Source organism: Lissotriton helveticus, chromosome 10 (assembly GCF_964261635.1).
Source record: "Lissotriton helveticus chromosome 10, aLisHel1.1, whole genome shotgun sequence".
NCBI lineage: Eukaryota > Metazoa > Chordata > Amphibia > Caudata > Salamandridae > Lissotriton > Lissotriton helveticus.
This window is the reverse complement of record NC_136071.1, coordinates 989,053,228-989,072,416: the sequence shown is the minus strand read 5'-3', so window position 1 is coordinate 989,072,416 and position 19,189 is coordinate 989,053,228. Positions and strand designations below refer to the sequence as shown.

At 37.9% G+C, this 19,189-nt stretch overlaps 1 protein-coding gene across 1 annotated transcript in view; it reads right to left on the bottom strand.

Annotated features, from left to right (window-relative positions):
- Positions 1-19,189, bottom strand: part of LOC144784705 (putative acyl-CoA dehydrogenase 6) — a 683,661-nt gene that overhangs the window by 545,620 nt on the left and 118,852 nt on the right. Inside the window, exon 2 of the mRNA XM_078663658.1 lies at positions 18,555-18,675. Within this exon, the coding sequence (XP_078519784.1) occupies positions 18,555-18,675 (121 nt within the window). The remainder of the gene's footprint in view (positions 1-18,554; positions 18,676-19,189) is intronic.

Here is a 19,189-nt window from a genome sequence, read left to right as displayed (position 1 = left end):
AAATAAAGTAAAGTCTTTTGGGTTTCTTACGTGCTCCAAGCAAAGTCCGACAGCACGACACCCTCATCCAAAGGTTAGAAAGCAACAGCATGACCCATCCACGGGGCATGGATCTTTATACCTTTCTGCGCTAAGCTAATCTAAGTAAAAGTAAAACTTTCCGCAAAAGTCGATGTCCCATTGGCTCATGAGTGACAAGTGACATGTCACCCCATAATTTCAAAACATCAGTTCCGTCACTTTCTTAGACTCCATTGTCTCTACTGTACGTGATCCGAGGCTTCCTTTGCTTGCAACAATTTTGCCATAGTTTTTCACTAGTTTCATTTCACTTCCTCGGATGCCAAGTTTTCAAATGTTCTTTCTGCCGGTTCCTGGCCTTGGCCACGTCCGACCAGAATAATGTCAGAGCCTCATCGCAGTTCAACAAATGTTACTTCGATGGAAAACTTTAGAAAGGACATCTCAGGCTTCGTGCAGAAATTAAATTCATCTTTTTAGTAAACTCGAGTGAACTAGGCCCAAAGCAGTCAATTTAATTTCTCTAATGTATAAACAAACACAAGAAAATAATTAATGAAAGAAATATTATTCATTCTGTTTCCACCCTTTGTTTGCTAATTATTTAACCCACCCGTTAGTATAATATTACCTAGCACAAAGCAAACAAATAAAGCAGCATTTTATATCTACCAGTCTTCATTTTTCCACAAAATTCTTTATGCACCTTTAGAGAGTAGAATGACATCACATAGACAAGGAAAGCAAAATAAGCACATGCCACTTTTTAAATTCAGCTGCAGTTAGTTATGACATGACAGGACAAAATTAATATATTATTTTTCACGAACAAAAAGATGCAACAGATTTGCACATTTATGAGCACATGTGTTAGTTTTCCCACGTGTAAAAGTTTAATCTAAGTTGATTTAGTACAAATACATCACAAATCATTAATAGGATTATTTTATTTTATGGAAGTATAACTTCACGAGTTGGAATAAAAAGTTATTCTCTATCTCGCTCCATCAACTCCCTCATCTGGTGATTAACAAATCACCACACCACACCCAAAATTTAGAAAATTTTAACTAAAATAGAAAATGATTCAAATTCACTTGGATTAGTATTCTAAAAATTTGTTTCTGCAAAATCTCTGCAATTATCATAACGAGCCCTATGTAATTCTTGTAATTCTATTTCATTTTCTTCTTCCTTTTTTATTTTATAAATTCTCTTCTTTTCCTTCATTTGTTTCTTTCTCTTGTGTAATAAACAACCAATTTTCGATAGAACTATTATAAATATTATCACAATCAAAGGTGTTAAAATCTTGCCAAGAACTGAACCACCTATTTCTTGAAACCATGTTTTTATAGCTTGAAACCTTTTTGAAAGTCGCTCTGAGAAATCATCCTCTTCTAATGGAACTATCTCTGAATGTATTTCTGTAATATTCTTAATGTACATATCAATATTCTTACTTTCGTCTGGTATGTAGGTACAACAATGTTGTACATGTAGAATGCCACAAACTCCTCCCTCTTTTGCTAGTAGTATATCCAAAGCAAGGCGATCTTGCATCTCTATAGTTCTAATTGCAATAACTTCAACATTCACTAATTGGAAACCATCTGCTGTATCAGTGGACAATCTATCAACAATTGTAGATAATTTTCTAATTTTCCCTGCATTCAATGTTATACCCACTATGGGTATCACTGCTTCAAAAATATCTCCTAAAATTTCTGTGAAACTTTCTCTTCTATATCTATTTACATGATTATTAATTTTGAACAATCCTTCTGAATTTCTGTCAACATGAAATATTTTTGGAAAAACAATTCCAACAAAACAAGTCCCATACCAGTGGTCTGGGAGATTATAATAAGCTTTGTCACCACAAATAAAATAAATTCCAGGAAAAATTGGATCCTTGCCACCTTTGAATCCCCAACCACCCATAATCTGATAAGTGTCTTCACAATTACTAGCACCCACAAAATAATTATCAAAAAGTGTATTATCTCTTCTAATACAAAGCTTACCACTAACTGGTTTATCTATGTGAATTGCAACATTATCAAAAGTTTTACCATTAAGCTTCTCATCTTCTTTTTGCCAGAACCTAGATTTAGTCTGCTTAACTAATTCGTTTCTTTTATAAATTGCTCTTCTCTCCTCAACAAGGTTCAGGAAATTCTTGCCTTCAGTACTTAGTTTACAGGTTAGATTATTCTTGTAAGCATACTCATAAGTGAGTTCGTTAGTTACTAAGAAAAATTCCCTCATCTGTTTAGCATTCTTATGTTTATTCAAAACACTCAATTTTTTAAATTCGCAAAAATTTCGTCAAAATTTGAATAATAGTATTCTAAACGTCCAGTTTGATAGAACAAACTAGCTAACACACTACATGTTATACCATATGTAAGAGGAAGCATATTATATGTTACTCCCTCAGAAACAGAAGCAGGTAATTTTACACAAACATAGCAATCTTTAGCATCCATTACTTTTACATATTCTCCTAAAAGCCTTGCAAATGTATTGCTTGAAAAATCACTAATAGATTTGTCCTGATGAATTTCAGGTTTGTGATCAATAACTTTGCTTGTTGCACTATGTTTGTTTTGACTAATTGAAGCTTTGCTTGTCATATTGACCTTGTGTAAATTTTTGTTGATTTCAAAAGGAATAACAGCTAGTACTAACCAGAGCAGAATTAACACGAGCACACATACCAGAGTCATCTTACAACATCTCTTGAATATAGAACACTTTGAAGTACTCCGTTCCATAACGTAAGGCATTTTTTTTTTTTTTTAGAAGATAAAAAACAAAATTATTTTAAAATATTAATTTTCTAAATTGTACACCCCCCTTTTAAATATTTTTTTTTTTTTTTTTTTTAAACTTAGCCCTAACAATGTATCTTCAACCTTATGTCACAAACAATTACACAGCTAAACAAGTTTTCTTCGACCTTGTGTCACCTAACAAAATTTCTTCGGCCTTTTGCCAAATAATAAAAAGAAAAAAAACCCAATTTAATAAATCAGTACTTCAATCATTGTCACTAATTTCTTCAATTTCATCTTCCTGGCTGCTACTATTAATCTCAATAACAGGAGGAATTATCAGATAAGTCCATTCAGGAGACCTATATTTCTGATTTGGCTTCACAACTCTTTTAGTTTTTCTAGAAACTACTTCTATTTTCCTCCCTTTCTCAGCTTTCTTTTCAGGCTCCTTTTGACTAGTGATTTCATCCACTTGCTCCTTAGAATTTTTAATTAGCCTGACTCTCAATTTTCCACTTCAGCTTGGCCACAAATCACCTTTTTTCAAGATCTTTCTTTTCGGTTCTGAAACATTTGTTTCTGACTTCCAAGATCTTTTCTTTACTTTTCCATCTTCATCATTCACATCACTTTCTCCAGAATCACTGTCAGAAATTTCGATTCTTGACACAGGACCTTTTCTACTCGGCAGTTTCACTCCGTTAGGAACTATACTCTGTCTTCCATCACTGGTACTTGGTAATTCGTTCTCCTTCCTCTTCAATTACCTTCAACTTCCCAGTTTCTGGTTTCTTGTTCCTTCTTCCAGAGCTTATCCTCTGCTTTTCAATATTCTCCTGGTCAGAAATTTCAATTGATTCAGCTTCTCTTTCTTCAAATTTTTCAATAGTCTCTACTCCATTCACTTTCTTGACAGACTCTTCTGCTGAATTTCTTTTAATCAGATCTTCATCACTTTCAGAGTCTATTTCGATGATTCCCAAATCTTCTTTATTCAAGTCTTTATTCACTTGCAGATCTTCCAGATGTCGACCTCTCTGTCGATCTTCAGAATCTGGATTTCTTTCACCTTCTATTTCGGAATCAGAATCATCTGTAGAAACACTCTCTTCATCAGAGTTTTCAGGAGTAGGAATTGGAATAGTGTGGCTTGGATGTATCCACCTCTTCAATCCTTTACATTTTACTGCATTTGTAGTGACTAGAATTATCTGCCTAGGCTTCTGCCACCTAGGGACCAAACAATTTCTTCTTCGATGAACTTTTGTCCTGACCCAATCTCCAGGTTTCAAATCATGAGTCTGTACTTTTTCATCAGATTGTGCTTCAGTTCCCACCTGATTAGACACAGAAGTCACTACGTCAGACAGTCTCTTGCAATATTCCAAAATAGCACTGTCATTAATGCTCAACAATTTGCCAACTGGAACAAAAGCTTGCCTCATGACCCTGCCCATTAAAATCTCATGAGGACTCAGACCTGTCTTCTTATCAGGTGTACTCCTTAATGACATTAGAACTAGTGGAAGAGCATCAGTCCACTTTACACCTGTATCTAGACACATTTTTCCAATCCTGTTCTTAATTGTTCCATTAATTTGCTCAACAACTCCAGATGCCTCTGGTCTGTATGCACAGTATATTTTCTGCTCAATATTTAATGCTTCACAAATTAACTTCATAAGTTTGTTATCAAAATGGCTCCCTCCATCACTTTCAATAGTGACAGGAAAACCGTAACTTGGAATGATTTCTCTAAGTAACAGTTTTGCAACTGTAATTGAATCACAATGTCGAGTAGGAAAAGCTTCTACCCATCTTGAAAATAAACAAACAATCACAAGAACATATTTCAAACAGTTGTGTAAGGGCATCTCAATGAAATCCATTTGCAATCTGGTGAAAGGACCACCTTCTCGACCTATAATTCCTGTACCCACTATTGACTTTCTGTTTGGGTTCATTTGCTGGCAAGATAAACACCTCTGACAAAAAGATTCAGCAATAGTTCTAAATTTGGTATTAAACCAAGTTTCTTTAAAAAGTCTGATCATGGAATCTCTTCCAATATGGCCAGGACCATGATATAATCTGGCCATGTCAGCAATCAAACAATTTGGTAAAACTACTCTGCCATCTTTATAAGTCCATACTCCATCCTCATCACGTGGTCTACATTCTGCTCTTAACCACGAATCTTTTTCCTCATCATCTGCTTCATTTTGCAAATCCCTGATTTCCTGCCATGTTTCCACTACTGATGTTAGCATCAATGAATTTGAATCACATTCTTTGCTTTTTTCCCAGATTGTATGCACGACAATTTTTGGCACAATACTTTGCAGTTTCGTCTGCATAAGCATTGCCTTTAGAGATAAAATCTACACCTTTAGTATGTGCTGCACACTTAACTACAGCAATTTCTTTAGGTAACTGTATTGCGTCAATTAATCTTTTAATAAACACTGCATTTTTAATTGGGGACCCTGCTGAAGTTAAATAGCCCCTCTGAGACCAAAGCTGTCCATAATCATGCACAACTCCGTACCCATACTGGCTGTCAGTTATTATGGTAACTCTCAAATCGTTTGAAATTTCGCAGGCACGAATGAAAGCAATTAATTCAGCCACCTGTGCTGAACGAATTCCTTCAAGACATGATGCTTCTTCAACATCAGCAACTGTACAAACTGAATAGGCTGCTTTTAAAATACCTCCTTCTGACCTCAAACAAGAACCATCTACAAAGTAAACAAAATCTGATTCAGGCAAAGGAACATCTTTAATGTCCTGCCTAGGCTTGGTGCAATATTCCATAACATCCAAGCACTCATGTTCCACATCATTTTCGTCAATAATTTCAGAATCAGGTAACAATGTGGAAGGATCAAGATTCACGCATCTTGCAATAGAAACATTATCTGCTCCCAGAATAATTTTCTCATATTTAGTCAACCTACTGCTAGTTAAATGCTGAGCTTTACCTCTTGTCAGTAATATTTCAACTGAATGAGGAACGAAAACTTTCACAGGAAATCCCATTATGATTCCTTCACTTTGTTCAAGACGGATACTTGTCGCAGCAACTGCTTTTAAACAACCTGGTAAAGCTTTAGCAACTGGATCAAGAACTGCAGAGAAATATGCAATGGGCTTCTTTAAATTCCCATGTCTTTGTATTAACACAGACAAAGCACATCCCTCTCTCTCACTGCAATATAATTCAAATCCTTTTTCATAATTTGGCATGCCTAAAGCTGGAGCTTCACACAAGCTTCTTTTTAGATTTTCAAAAGACTCAAATTCAGCTTCATTTAAAACAATTGGGTCTTTTACATCCGATTTTGTCAATCTCTGTAGCGGTTTCGCAATTACAGAAAATCCACTTATCCATTGTCGACAGTAACCAACCATTCCCAGAAACATTCTGACTTGTCTTTGTGTTCTTGGAGGTTGCATTGCTTGAATCATTTTAATTCTCTCAACTGTCACTTGTCTCTTTCCCTTTGCAATTCTGTGACCCAGATATTTTACCTCCTATTTACAAAACTGCAACTTAGCTGGAGACACCTTGTGTCCCTCATCTGCTAGATGATTTAACAGTATAATTGTGTCTGTCACACAATTTTCTCTCGTTTTAGCAGCTATCAACAAATCGTCAATATACTGCACCAACGTTGATCTGCCAGGTAAATCTAGATTTTCCAAAGATCTTTTTAACAGCTCATTAAAGATAGAAGGACTCTCTGTATACCCTTGAGGAATTCTACACCATGCGAGGGTCCTACTCTGGAATCTGAAAGCGAAAATTTCTTGACTCTCAGGATGTAATGGTACAGTAAAGAACGCATTGCAGAGATCAATAACAGTATACCATTCTGCATCATGTGGAATCTGGTACAAAATAACTGCAGGATTTGGAACCACAGGACAGCATGGAATAACAATCTGATTAATTTTCCTCAAATCCTGAACAATCCTATATGTTCCATTTGATTTCTTGATTCCCATAATCGGTGAATTACAAGGACTACTCTCAATTTCTTTTAAAACACCTTGTTTAATGAATTTTTCAATCACAGGAATAACTCCTTCAACTGTCTCTGCTTTCATCTTATACTGAGGGATATTTGGAAATTCTATTCCCTGCTTTAAAGATATTTTGACTGGATCGACATGTTTCACCAGACCCATCTCATTTCCAGTCAAATCCCAAATTTCAGCTTTTACTGTTTCTTTAAGCTCTTCTGGTAAATTATCTTTTTCAAAAGCAGGAAACAATTTTGATTCTTCTGTTTCTACCAACATCATAGTCATTCGATACAAACCATCTTCCTCCATTGTTTGTAGCTCAACTCCCTCAGGAGAACAAGATATTCTGCAATTCATTTTGCACAATATATCCCTCCCCAACAAATTCACAGGACTGCTGTTACAAACCACAAATCTGTGTTTGTCTTTGAAATTTCCAATTTCAACTGGTACTGGATCAGTTAGATCCGTTCTGATTTGCTGATTACTTACACCGACTACTTGGATGGTTTCCCCAGAGAGAGGTAGGTTTTCAATTTCCACTGATCTAACAGTAGAACGGGTAGCACCAGTGTCCACTAAGAAAGTGATGTCTACATCATTAACTTTCCCATTTACAAATGGACCGGACTGGTCAACCTCAAGAGTGGCTCCAATAACACACTCTTCCCCCTCTCTCGGGCACCGTCAGAAATAATCATCAGAATCACTTTCTTGTTGTTCAGTTAACAAAAACTGTCCAGAAGCATTTTGCACAATTTGCCTATGGTTTCTTATTACCTGATCATCTCCTTGAAATCCCACATTTGGATTATATTTTTGGCTTCCCCCACAATTAGGGAAAGGAGGTTACGGTATTTGATTTTGCTGGTGATTCAATTGGTTTTGCAGCTGTCGCTGAAGACTCAAATCATTTAGATTTTGTTGCGACTGTAGCGGTCGCTGCAGATCAACATCACTCTGCATCTGTGGATTTAACAATGGACTCTTTAAATTTCTAGGTGGTTTCTTACACTCGTCTCTCCAATGTCCAATTTCTCCACAATTAAAACAAGGTAATTTCTGTTTTAATTCTTCAACTTTAGGATTACATTTTCTGTTAATATTACATTTAAATTTTCCTTGACCCTGATTTGAATTTTGAGTTTGAACAAAATTAGTATTTTTATTTCCAAGACTAGCAATTTGTTGCTCGACCACTTTCACTTGAGCCCACATTGCTTTCTCCTTAAGCTTTTTCTGTTTCACTTCTAACTCATCACTGCAGTATTTAGCTTTTCTTAAAATGTCATCAACTGAAAGTGATTGCCAACCTACAATGTTATTTCTGATCATTTCTCCAACCTCTGGTCTGAGACCATAAACAAATCTATAGATGAAATGACTCATATCCTTTTCATCCAGCTTCTCATAGCCACTGTATTGTTTAAAAACTAACTGTAACCTCTCATAAAATGAATGAACTGATTCTTTCGGTTCTTGATTAGTTCTATCTATTTTGACCCAATCAACCTCTTTTGGTGGAATTTTTTGTTTTAACCATAAAATCACTCTTTCATAAAAATCCATTACTATTGGAGCTGGAGCACCTGTTTCTTTAATTCGTTCAGGTTCCTCTTTTGGCCAACTTATAGAAATTTTACATTCTGTCCAAAGATCTGATGGAACAACAATGTCAAAGAATCCATCCAGATCAATCCACAGAACTTTTGAGACTTTTATAAATCTGTCTACCTGACGATACCACTCGACAGGTTTCTCTCTTAATCTAGGAAAGTCATTTGTAAACAACAGAATGTCTTGTCTTGACCAAGGGACATGGACATACCCTCCACCTGCAATCTCTCTCATTGGAAACTGTTTTGACAATTTTTCTAATTTCTCATCTTCCTTGTTTCTTGTCCATTTAACTCTCCACTTACTCAACTCTCCCAATTTTTTGATGTAAACAATTCTTTTATATGCATTATTCTTCCCATAGAATTCAAGTGTTCAATATCCTTTTCTGAAAAATCTAATCTATAATGTTTTCCAAAATTCTTTTGCCTGTTCAAATCAATTTCAAGTTCTGCTGCCAGTTCTTCCAATTGATCGTATTTATTTTTTGTTTTCCACTGAATACTCTTGCAGATGAACAGGAGTTCATCATCACGATAACATTTTAAACTGTCAGGACCAATTGTACCAATAATTAATTCCTCCAGATTAGCTTTTAATTTTGCAACATCAAGTTTAGAATTTTGTTTTCTAGCATCAGAAGATTCAGCATCAGATTCTGCACCCATCGGTGTTTTGGAAAAAGAACCTTCATTAAAAGTCAGTTCAGGCATTCTTGTTTTTCCCGAATTAACTTCAGATATATCTGAGTAAAGTTTTTCAGCAACCCTTTGAATTTCAGCATTTAGAGAAATAGTTAAACCTGTTTTGTTAATTTCATTTCGTTCAAAAACAGGCTGAACAGGACCAATCGTTACTGGAACTGTCACAGCTTCCATGCTTTTTGTCATTTGTCGAATTAATTCTTCTTTTGATCGGAAATATTCAGAAGAATTTTCAACTTCTTCATTTTTAACTTCCCTCATATAGTTTTTTGGAGCTTCCCTTTCTCTTGGAATTAGCGAAAAATGTTTACCTCCAATACAGACATCAGCATTTGTCCTAATTTCTCTGGGGTTTCAAAAGATTCAGAATTATTTGGATATAATTTAGAAGATTCACTAATCGGAGGTGCACTCGGTGTAGTTTCTGTAGAAATCATCGGAGTAGACCATGATTGCGGAGGTCTCAAAGGCTCATTTCTTTTATTAGAAGTGAAAATTTCTTCTAAAACTGCATCTTCAGTCTCACTTTCTAATAGAGCATTATTTTTCTTTTCAGTTCTTTTTTCACTAGGAGATCCTAAAACCATTTCTCTAATTAAATAAAGTCCATCGCTCATGCTTCCCTGTCTCCACATTCGCATTCTATCTTCATGAGTTTCTCTTCTATAGCTTGGTATTTTAGGAGGTCTTTTAATACCACTCGCTTCTCTTTGTAGATGAAACATTTCATCCTCCCATTCAACTAAAGCTTCAAATTGAGTAGGTCTCGGCTTTGGTACAAGAGCATTCATCTTTTCTCTTAAATTTCTTAAAACCTTTACATTAAAAGAACCATCGTCCGGCCAAGTTAAAACACCATCATCTTTTGTGTAGTGTTTCCAAATATCAAACCACAAAACAGTATGATAACCATATTCACCTTCCATATACGCTGCAGGTGTTTTATATTTATGAAGTAATTTACCACCTCGCGTTTCTATTTTCTTGTCCGGTGAAATAAAATTTTTAAGTTTCTGAAATAACGTAGGCTTTTTCTCAACATGTTTAAAATGATAACTCATTTTTAAAAGTCAAATTTAATTAATAAAATTGTTCGTAAAATATTTCCGGGATGTTCCGCAAAGTCAGCCAATCTGTGCACGAAACACACCAACAAGCCAATTAGGATTGAGCTACGTCACTATTTTGCTCACCCAACAGAATATGAATTTTACTGAAGAGCCAATCAGCTATTAGCTCGTCTGAGATTCAAGAGCCAATCAGAACACAGCTCGTAACGTATGTCACCCAATCACAGCGCGGCTCTGTGACGTACACAGCAGCTGCGGTTTCTAGCGTCTCACTCCCAGCGCTCACCCCTCCTTCACAAAATCTTTTCACAGCGCCATTTTAGGAACGCTTTTTCGGTGAAAATTAAATTTTAACAACGACAAGAAAGACTCATCTGTCTGTTTCTCTAATAAGTGATAGAATTACATTCATACAAGTATTCTCAGCTTGGAATAGTCAGCCCTATTCTCATAGAATAATTTTCAATTGCCAGTAGAGCAACTCTTACTCTACCCTTCAAGCAAGTAATTAATGAACTCGTTTTCCCTCTAGAATGCACAATTAAGTGACTTAATTCGAAAGTTCGACACAAACACAATTACAAAACATTCACGCACTTTCAAACGGAAAGACCCTAAAATCAAACACACATGAAATCCGTACAGGGCTCTCACCTGTTTATAGATATCATGCACCGTTAATAAAATAAACGACGTTATCCGTACAGGACTTTCACCTGTTTATAGATAATCCTGTACCGACATTATCCTATCCTTCATTCAAGCTCGAATATATACTATTACTCTTATCACAGTGAGTTTTAGAACGGGCACATTGTCCCTATACTCATGCTGTTTAAATTTCTTAGATAATCCTCACTATACAACATTCACACCTAGCCCTAACATGTGTTGCACGGCCACAACACTAGTGATACACGGCGATACACTACACTGAAACAGATCAAATGTACTGTGTGACTACCTTCTCATCACACTATCTGTACCGGTACAACTCACATATAGCACGAGAAACAAACTCAACATGTTTTAAACATTGATCCTATTTTCATACCATAATACATTGATTATCTTAGTAACCATCAAAATCTGCTACCAGAAGAATTGATCCAGCGGCCTATAGGAAATATGTCATAAATTACGCTACCTAACTTCACCACACACTCTAAAAATCACTACTTAAAAACACGGACCCATTAACAAAACCTGACATATTTTGACCAACTGAATCATGTGGCCTAATTAAACTAATATACAACTTATATACATTTATATATATATGCGGTAAATAAACAACACTACTTAAACAAATCCTAACTATTTAATTGGCCACCATTGGCGATGGCATCTAACTAATGATAACCTGCACTCCCGAAATGACAAGACCAGCTTGTTTTCAAAAGTAAGATTTTATTAGCTATTTATTTGAATTATAAGAATATAGTTTTATTTAAACATTTTATTAGAATTGTCATAAGCATATTTGTAAGCATCATATAGAATTCAGATTATTTGCAAAGAATTATAAGTTAAGCATTTTCTAGAACCCAAGTCCCTAAATAAGCTAAATAAATGGAAATAAAGTAAAGTCTTTTGGGTTTCTTACGTGCTCCAAGCAAAGTCCGACAGCACGACACCCTCATCCAAAGGTTAGAAAGCAACAGCATGACCCATCCACGGGGCATGGATCTTTATACCTTTCTGCGCTAAGCTAATCTAAGTAAAAGTAAAACTTTCCGCAAAAGTCGATGTCCCATTGGCTCATGAGTGACAAGTGACATGTCACCCCATAATTTCAAAACATCAGTTCCGTCACTTTCTTAGACTCCATTGTCTCTACTGTACGTGATCCGAGGCTTCCTTTGCTTGCAACAATTTTGCCATAGTTTTTCACTAGTTTCATTTCACTTCCTCGGATGCCAAGTTTTCAAATGTTCTTCCTGCCGGTTCCTGGCCTTGGCCACGTCCGACCAGAATAATGTCAGAGCCTCATCGCAGTTCAACAAATGTTACTTCGATGGAAAACTTTAGAAAGGACATCTCAGGCTTCGTGCAGAAATTAAATTCATCTTTTTAGTAAACTCGAGTGAACTAGGCCCAAAGCAGTCAACTTAATTTCTAATGTATAAAACAAACACAAGAAAATAATTAATGAAAGAAATATTATTCATTCTGTTTCCACCCTTTGTTTGCTAATTATTTAACCCACCCGTTAGTATAATATTACCTAGCACAAAGCAAACAAATAAAGCAGCATTTTATATCTACCAGTCTTCATTTTTCCACAAAATTCTTTATGCACCTTTAGAGAGTAGAATGACATCACATAGACAAGGAAAGCAAAATAAGCACATGCCACTTTTTAAATTCAGCTGCAGTTAGTTATGACATGACAGAACGACAAAATTAATTTATTATTTTTCACGAACAAAAAGATGCAACAGATTTGCACATTTATGAGCACATGTGTTAGTTTTCCCACGTGTAAAAGTTTAATCTAAGTTGATTTAGTACAAATACATCACAAATCATTAATAGGATTATTTTATGGAAGTATAACTTCACGAGTTGGAATAAAAAGTTATTCTCTATCTCGCTCCATCAACACATGCAACGATCAATTTCATAGGCTGAAAAACGCCGAGCACAGCTGGTCGAATGGACCGTGAGTGGAATGCGCGTCGGTGAAACGTGCCCTGGTCTTCAGGTGAGGACTTTGCGTCAGCACTGCTGGGATTCAAACTTTCATAATCCTGCCAAGGTCATGAAAGAAGGACCTTTACACTTGGAACAGCAACGTGCTGTTTACAAGGATTATAAACACAAGTGTGGTTTGAAGCGCTATGTAAAACTTATGTTTTTATTCTTTAAGCTTACCACTCACTCCTCGTCGCATTTAAATAGTATGAACATTTTGAGCATTCAGAATCCTTTAAAAGCTGTAATTAACATGAGGATTTTCATTCTAATAATTCTCAAATGTTCTCTCTCGATCATGTACACATATCAGAGAAACACAACTGTCGATGCCTGTTCAAGGCATTACAATTTAACAGCTTCTGGGCGGTGTTGCTTAGAGTCCTTGGAAGATTGCTGCTGGGACTCATTTCGCTTTGGTAAGGTAGATACTTACAGGGCGCATATTTACAACTGCACTTGCTGTTGAGCAGCCTTTCTCCAAGTTCTACATGGTAGGAGTTTTTGAAGCATTTCTGTCTAATGTTACTTTGTGGATCGGCATTTCTGCTGTTTTGTGACTGAAGTATTACATTCATATGAAGTGTGAGCTCTACTGTCATTTTCATACAATGTTATATATAAAAATGTATTAAGGAAAGTCACTTAGAACTGATGTGATGTTCAGGTTTAATATGAGGCTGCCTCTTCCAACATATCTCATATTCTTTCCTGCCTACCCTGTTTCTATTACACTGATAATAGTATAATTCTTCATCATTGGGAAGGAGAGGACATTGGCTGCTCTCAATTTCTCCAGAAAGTATCCCCCATCTAAAGATTGTGCTAATCCTAGCGAGGCCAAGTCCAAAAGTATATAAACTAAATCTTTCTCCAACTGAATCTTAACCAATCCCTCGTTGAATAAAATACTGTATCAAATGGGCACCACTAACAAAACGCTGCAGGGTATACATAACAAGTTGCAATGGAAAAAGTGTTGTGTCGATGGTCCAGACCTGTCAAGCAAACTAAAGAGGCTGGAAGATGGTAAAGTAAAAAATAAAAACATCAGTAAAAAAAAATAACACTGCGAGGCAGAATATTCATTGTATAAAAAAAAAAGTTGCTGCTACAAATTAAAGTGATCATTATCTACATACTCTCTCCCACGGTGATGAAAAGTCTGTGGCGGACACTCTATGGGCTGGCTAAGTACTAGACCGTAGCACATCCGTGCAGTGGGGGTGATAGCAGTCATTCAAGGAAGATGGAAACCAGCATAGTGATCGAAGATTTGAATTTGAAGAACTTCATTTCTTGTCTGTATAACCTTTTAGGTATTTCAGAATGTAACTTTCATAGTGATGGCAAGAAAGAATTTTTAACCTCAAGATACTTTGTAAAACTGAGAAAGAAAAGATTGTGTTGTTCATCCCTATATTTTTTCTGTAATCACTCACAAGGTAAAACCATATCTGTTCATGACCCTAGTAACCTCAAAGATTTTAGTAGGTGTAAAACACTCTTTCTAGGGGATACTCTATGTAACCGCAGATTCCTCATCTTACAATAACACCCAAGCAGCAGAATGGATACTGGCAAATATGTAGCAGTGTTCTGCGCACCGGGAGATGGAAGGGTTCACCTCCACATTGACTCCATACCGCCTCAGAAGGGACTCAAGGGAGCCACATGTGTGTGGCACCCATACTCTGATGTCCGTTTCTTGCCTTTTCCTTTCCAGCACACTCAGATGTGAAGCGTGAACAATTGTGGGTATCACTGTGCTAAATACTAACTTGGAACTAAGAGGACTCTGCACAAAATGGGCAGATGGGAGGGTAGTGCTGCCGGTAGAGTATCCAGCAGAAAGAGCTTTACTAAAGATAAGTAACTTGTTCTTCTGATGGCTACTTCTAACCAGATTCATCACCTTCGCATTGATATCAGACCAATACCTCCCAATGGTGGAGGGTCTATGGAGTGGGCTCAGACAAAAGTTCTGCAGAACTGTACGGGCAAAGCATCCTTCCAGCAGGATTTGGCTTTACAGACAAATGCACCAATGCCCACATCGCAGTCTGGCAGATATCAAGCACAGGCACCCATTGCTCCAGCTCAGTGGTAGTGGCCTTGTCTGTAGTGCCGTGACTCTTCGAGGTGTTTGGGGGATGCTTTTTGGCCAGTGAGAGTAGATCTTAATGCAGAGAACTCAAAAGGGTCTTCTGCAGGTCTTAATTTGTACTGGAAAACACCACCCCCCAAAAAAAAATCATCGGTAACTAAATGGTCCTTGGTATGATCTGTGTAAACCTTAAGGCCCCTTTGAGTTCAAAGCAATGAAGCCTCTCGTTCTTGTTCAAGGGGGATCAAAGAACACTGGTAAAGTGATTGATTACCAAGTGTGGAAAAGAGTCGTGCAACAAAACCGTCAAATTCCTCCATTTTGTCAGGAAAAAAGTTGGTGTAGGGCAGATACACTGAAAGCATCTACAGTTCACTCACACAATGAGCTGACAATCACAAGAAAGACACAGCGAGCAGTTACGCATATGCTTGAAAGGCATACACATGAGGAATGTCAAGACAAAGTTAAGGTTACTCGCCCCACCTTCCATAAAATAAAAAAATTACTTAAAAAAAAAAAAAAGAAACTGGCAATTCTCCGGAGGCCCCACCCCCTCCCTGCATGACTCTACAAACATGCCTCCTGGTGCGTTGGGGGATTAATTCCCTGTTGCTAGTGAGGGTCCCTGGGTGCCAACTAGGCCACCAGGAACCTCCAGTAAGCCCCACACAGTGGGATTGCTGAGAGGTGGTACGAGGCCACGCCCCTTTTTACACCACTCTGCAAACGCACCTCTTGGCGCACTGCTGGTGGAGTGATGAAGTTCCCTTGTGTCCTGAGGACCTCAGGACTGAAGTGGACTTCATCCCCCAAGTAGCAGTGCCCCAGGAGGCCCGTTTGCAGAGCGGTGTAAAAAGGGGGCATGGCCTCGTACCACTCAGCAATCCAGCTGTGTGGGGCTTACTGGAGGTACCTGGTGGGCTATTTGGCCCCCAGGGACCCTCAGTATTCAAGGGAACTTAATTCCCCAACTTAGAACACACCAAGAGGCGAGTTTGCATAGTGGTGGAGAAAGGAAGAGTGCCCTTAAAAAAACCTTGGAAATGATAGGTTTCAGGGACGTTATAGTTAGAAATTAGCATTTAAAAAACCTTAGAAATCCACTGAAAAAAAACTATAGGTTTCAGGGACGTTATGGTTAGAAACTAGCATTTAAAAAAAACCTCAGAAATTCACGGAAAAAACTACAGGTGTCAGGGGTGTTACAGTTAGTTGGACATTTCACTCGTAAAAAAGCAGAGAAATTCGGCTGCTAAAGTTAGATGAGCTAACTGGAACTCGCACGCCCACAATGCACTGCTGATGACGCCATATATTATATCATTCATGACACGGTCAGTGACATCACTGATGACATTAGGATTAGGCCTGGCACTGGTACAGGCAGGACTGAGGGTAAAACTGGAATGTGCTGAGGAGTCTCACTGCACCAGGCCTGTGAGGGCTCATGCAAAGTCAAGCCACGGAGGGCAAACGGACCTCTGGGGCCAACCACAGGATTTGATGTTTTTGAGGAACGGGACCAGGCAGTTATGGGCATGGTTATAGGCTTTCTGTGAGGACTTTCAACAGACCACTTCAAGCCACCATTTGAAAAATGTCCTAAGATGTGGTGCAGGAGGGTTGGGATGGGGTGGAGTGATGTGTCAATACAGGTCTGGAAAGAAGTGTCTACTTTCTGGAACTTTCCATCCCCTCTTAAAGGACAAGTTACTTACCTTCACGAACACCTTATCTTATTCATATTAACTAGCCACAGATTCCTTACCTTAGAATTATCCCCAAGCATCAGACTGGATCCAGGAGATTTTTAGTGAGCAGTACTACTACATGCCGGAAAGTGGCGTCCATAGGCTCTGCGTGGCGTGGTCCGCGTCGAATGGGACGTATGTAGTAACTATATAGGTGCCATCCCAGCACGCTGACTTCAGTTACTATTCACGCTTTCTACGCCAGGAGGGCGGAGCCATGAAGAGCACTGTCAACAGGTGTGGAAAACTAAGGCACAGAAAGGGGAAATCCCTGTATCTAGAAATCCGTTCGCAGTGCAAGGGGGATGGGTGGGTTAACATGGAATCTGCAGCTCGATAAAGTCTCATCAAAGGTAAGTAACTTGTCCATCTGACAAACTTCTAGACACAGATTCCTTACCTTAGAATAGATACGCAAGCAGTACCTCCCTGACTGTGTGTCTGCGAAACAATTTTACACCCAAAAATCCAACAGGGCCAAATGGGCCAAGTGCCCATCCCGACAAACCTTTCTAGGCAGTAGTGTTTTGTGAACATGTGCAAGGAAGCCCATGTTGCTCACTCACAGATATCCAAGACTGGGACTCCTTGTGATAATGCAGATGTCGCAGCCTTGGCTCTGGTGGAATGAGCACGCAAACCCTCAGGGGGTTTCTACTTGGCCAGTGAGTAGCAGGTTTTAATGCAGAGCAAAATCTATCGGAAGATAGCCAGTTTCTGCACTGCATTTGCTTTCTTCACTCAGACAAACAACGAAGAGTTGGTTGTCCACCCGGAACTCTTTTGTGCAGTCAAGATACAACAACAATGTTCTTTTTGAGTCCAGACAGTGTTGTCGCTAATCTTCTTTAGAGGGATGAGGCACAGCGTAAAAAGTAGGCAGGGTGATGGACTGGTCTACATGAAAGGGAGTGATTATTTTCGGCAGAAAGGAAGATCTAATTTGCAGTACAAGCTTGTTTGGGTAAATGTTTGGGTATGCAGACTTGGATGATCAGGCCTGAAGCTAATTGACCCTCCAGGCAAATGTTATAGCCACCAGAAAGCTGTCTCGATGTTAATGTGCCCGAGGGAGACGGTTGTGCAAGGGTGCAAAAGAAGTATTTACTAGTGTGTGTCAAATAAAATACTTTTTCCTTGTTATAAGTAACAGCACATACTGGACAATGATTTTTTGGGTGTTGTTGCATGCCTATAGACTGCGATACTAGCCCACACCACATCCCAGAATCAGCCATAGACTGCTCTTCCTCACTCCCCTGAGAGAGTCAAGTTGTAAAACTGGGTACCTGATTCTCAGCTGAGGAAAGGTTGTGGACTCATTGCTTGCGAATAACCCACATCCTTCGTAATTAATAACTCATTTTCTTATGTAGGTGTGCTTATTTCACGCAAGCATAATCAGCTATATACATGGGGCTTAAAGGGATATTTTCAAATGCCCAGAGGATTCTACGGGCCAAAGAATTATTTTATTTTGTGTTAACTTAAGAGGTTTGCAGATGGTTTTGCAAATAGCTTTAGACAGATGCCATAAATGATTGTTTGCGTCAAATTAGTTAAGTTTTTTGTTTATAAAATCTTTAACTCAGATTTAAAGCAGCATAAACTCAGGCATGTAAACTTAACTAGTCATTCTTATCTGTCCAAAATCAGTATCCTCACACACTATGAACCCCATAAACTAGCTTCCCAAAGACAGATCGATTTGTGTTCAAATGCAGTGTTAAGTAATTGGTTAAACACATTAAGAATGAAGGTTTTCCTACCTGTTGGCTTGCTGACTCCAAGGAAACCAGCCTTGCCAAGGATTTTGAATAAAGAGTGTGCTGGGAACTGTCCCTGTTCTTCCCATGCTTCAACGAAAGGGTTAATTTCCTTGTCAATAATCTGATTGAAAACAAAAAGTTAAACATTAAAATGTTACTCCATGATATTAAAACATACTTTTGGTAAAATGAGAAAAATAAATGTGTCTTTAATAAAACGGTTTATCTTCAGATTGGGAGACCAACATTCTATTTAGAAATTTCCCTATGCATAATTGTGCACCAGGTTATCTGCGTTATTGTCTACAGTAGTGGTCATACATTGACTGATGCACATCACGCCTTTTACTGAGCCAAAATGTTCTGGGGAATTCGAAACGCTTGTTTCTAGTAACAAACATGGGCTAAGGGTGAGATAAAACAGGAAAAATGAAAAGCTCACAGTTCCAAGAACGTGTAGCTTATCCAATCTATGTTTTTACTAGACCTTCTTTTACTCCTAGTCCATTTTATTTCCTTATACGTTCAGAGATAAACGTACCAGAATGAAAAGAAAATAACTGCACGGATGACCTTCTCATACATTAAATCGGAAACCTGAGATCTCTGGGTATGAAACTCACAATACCCAGAAA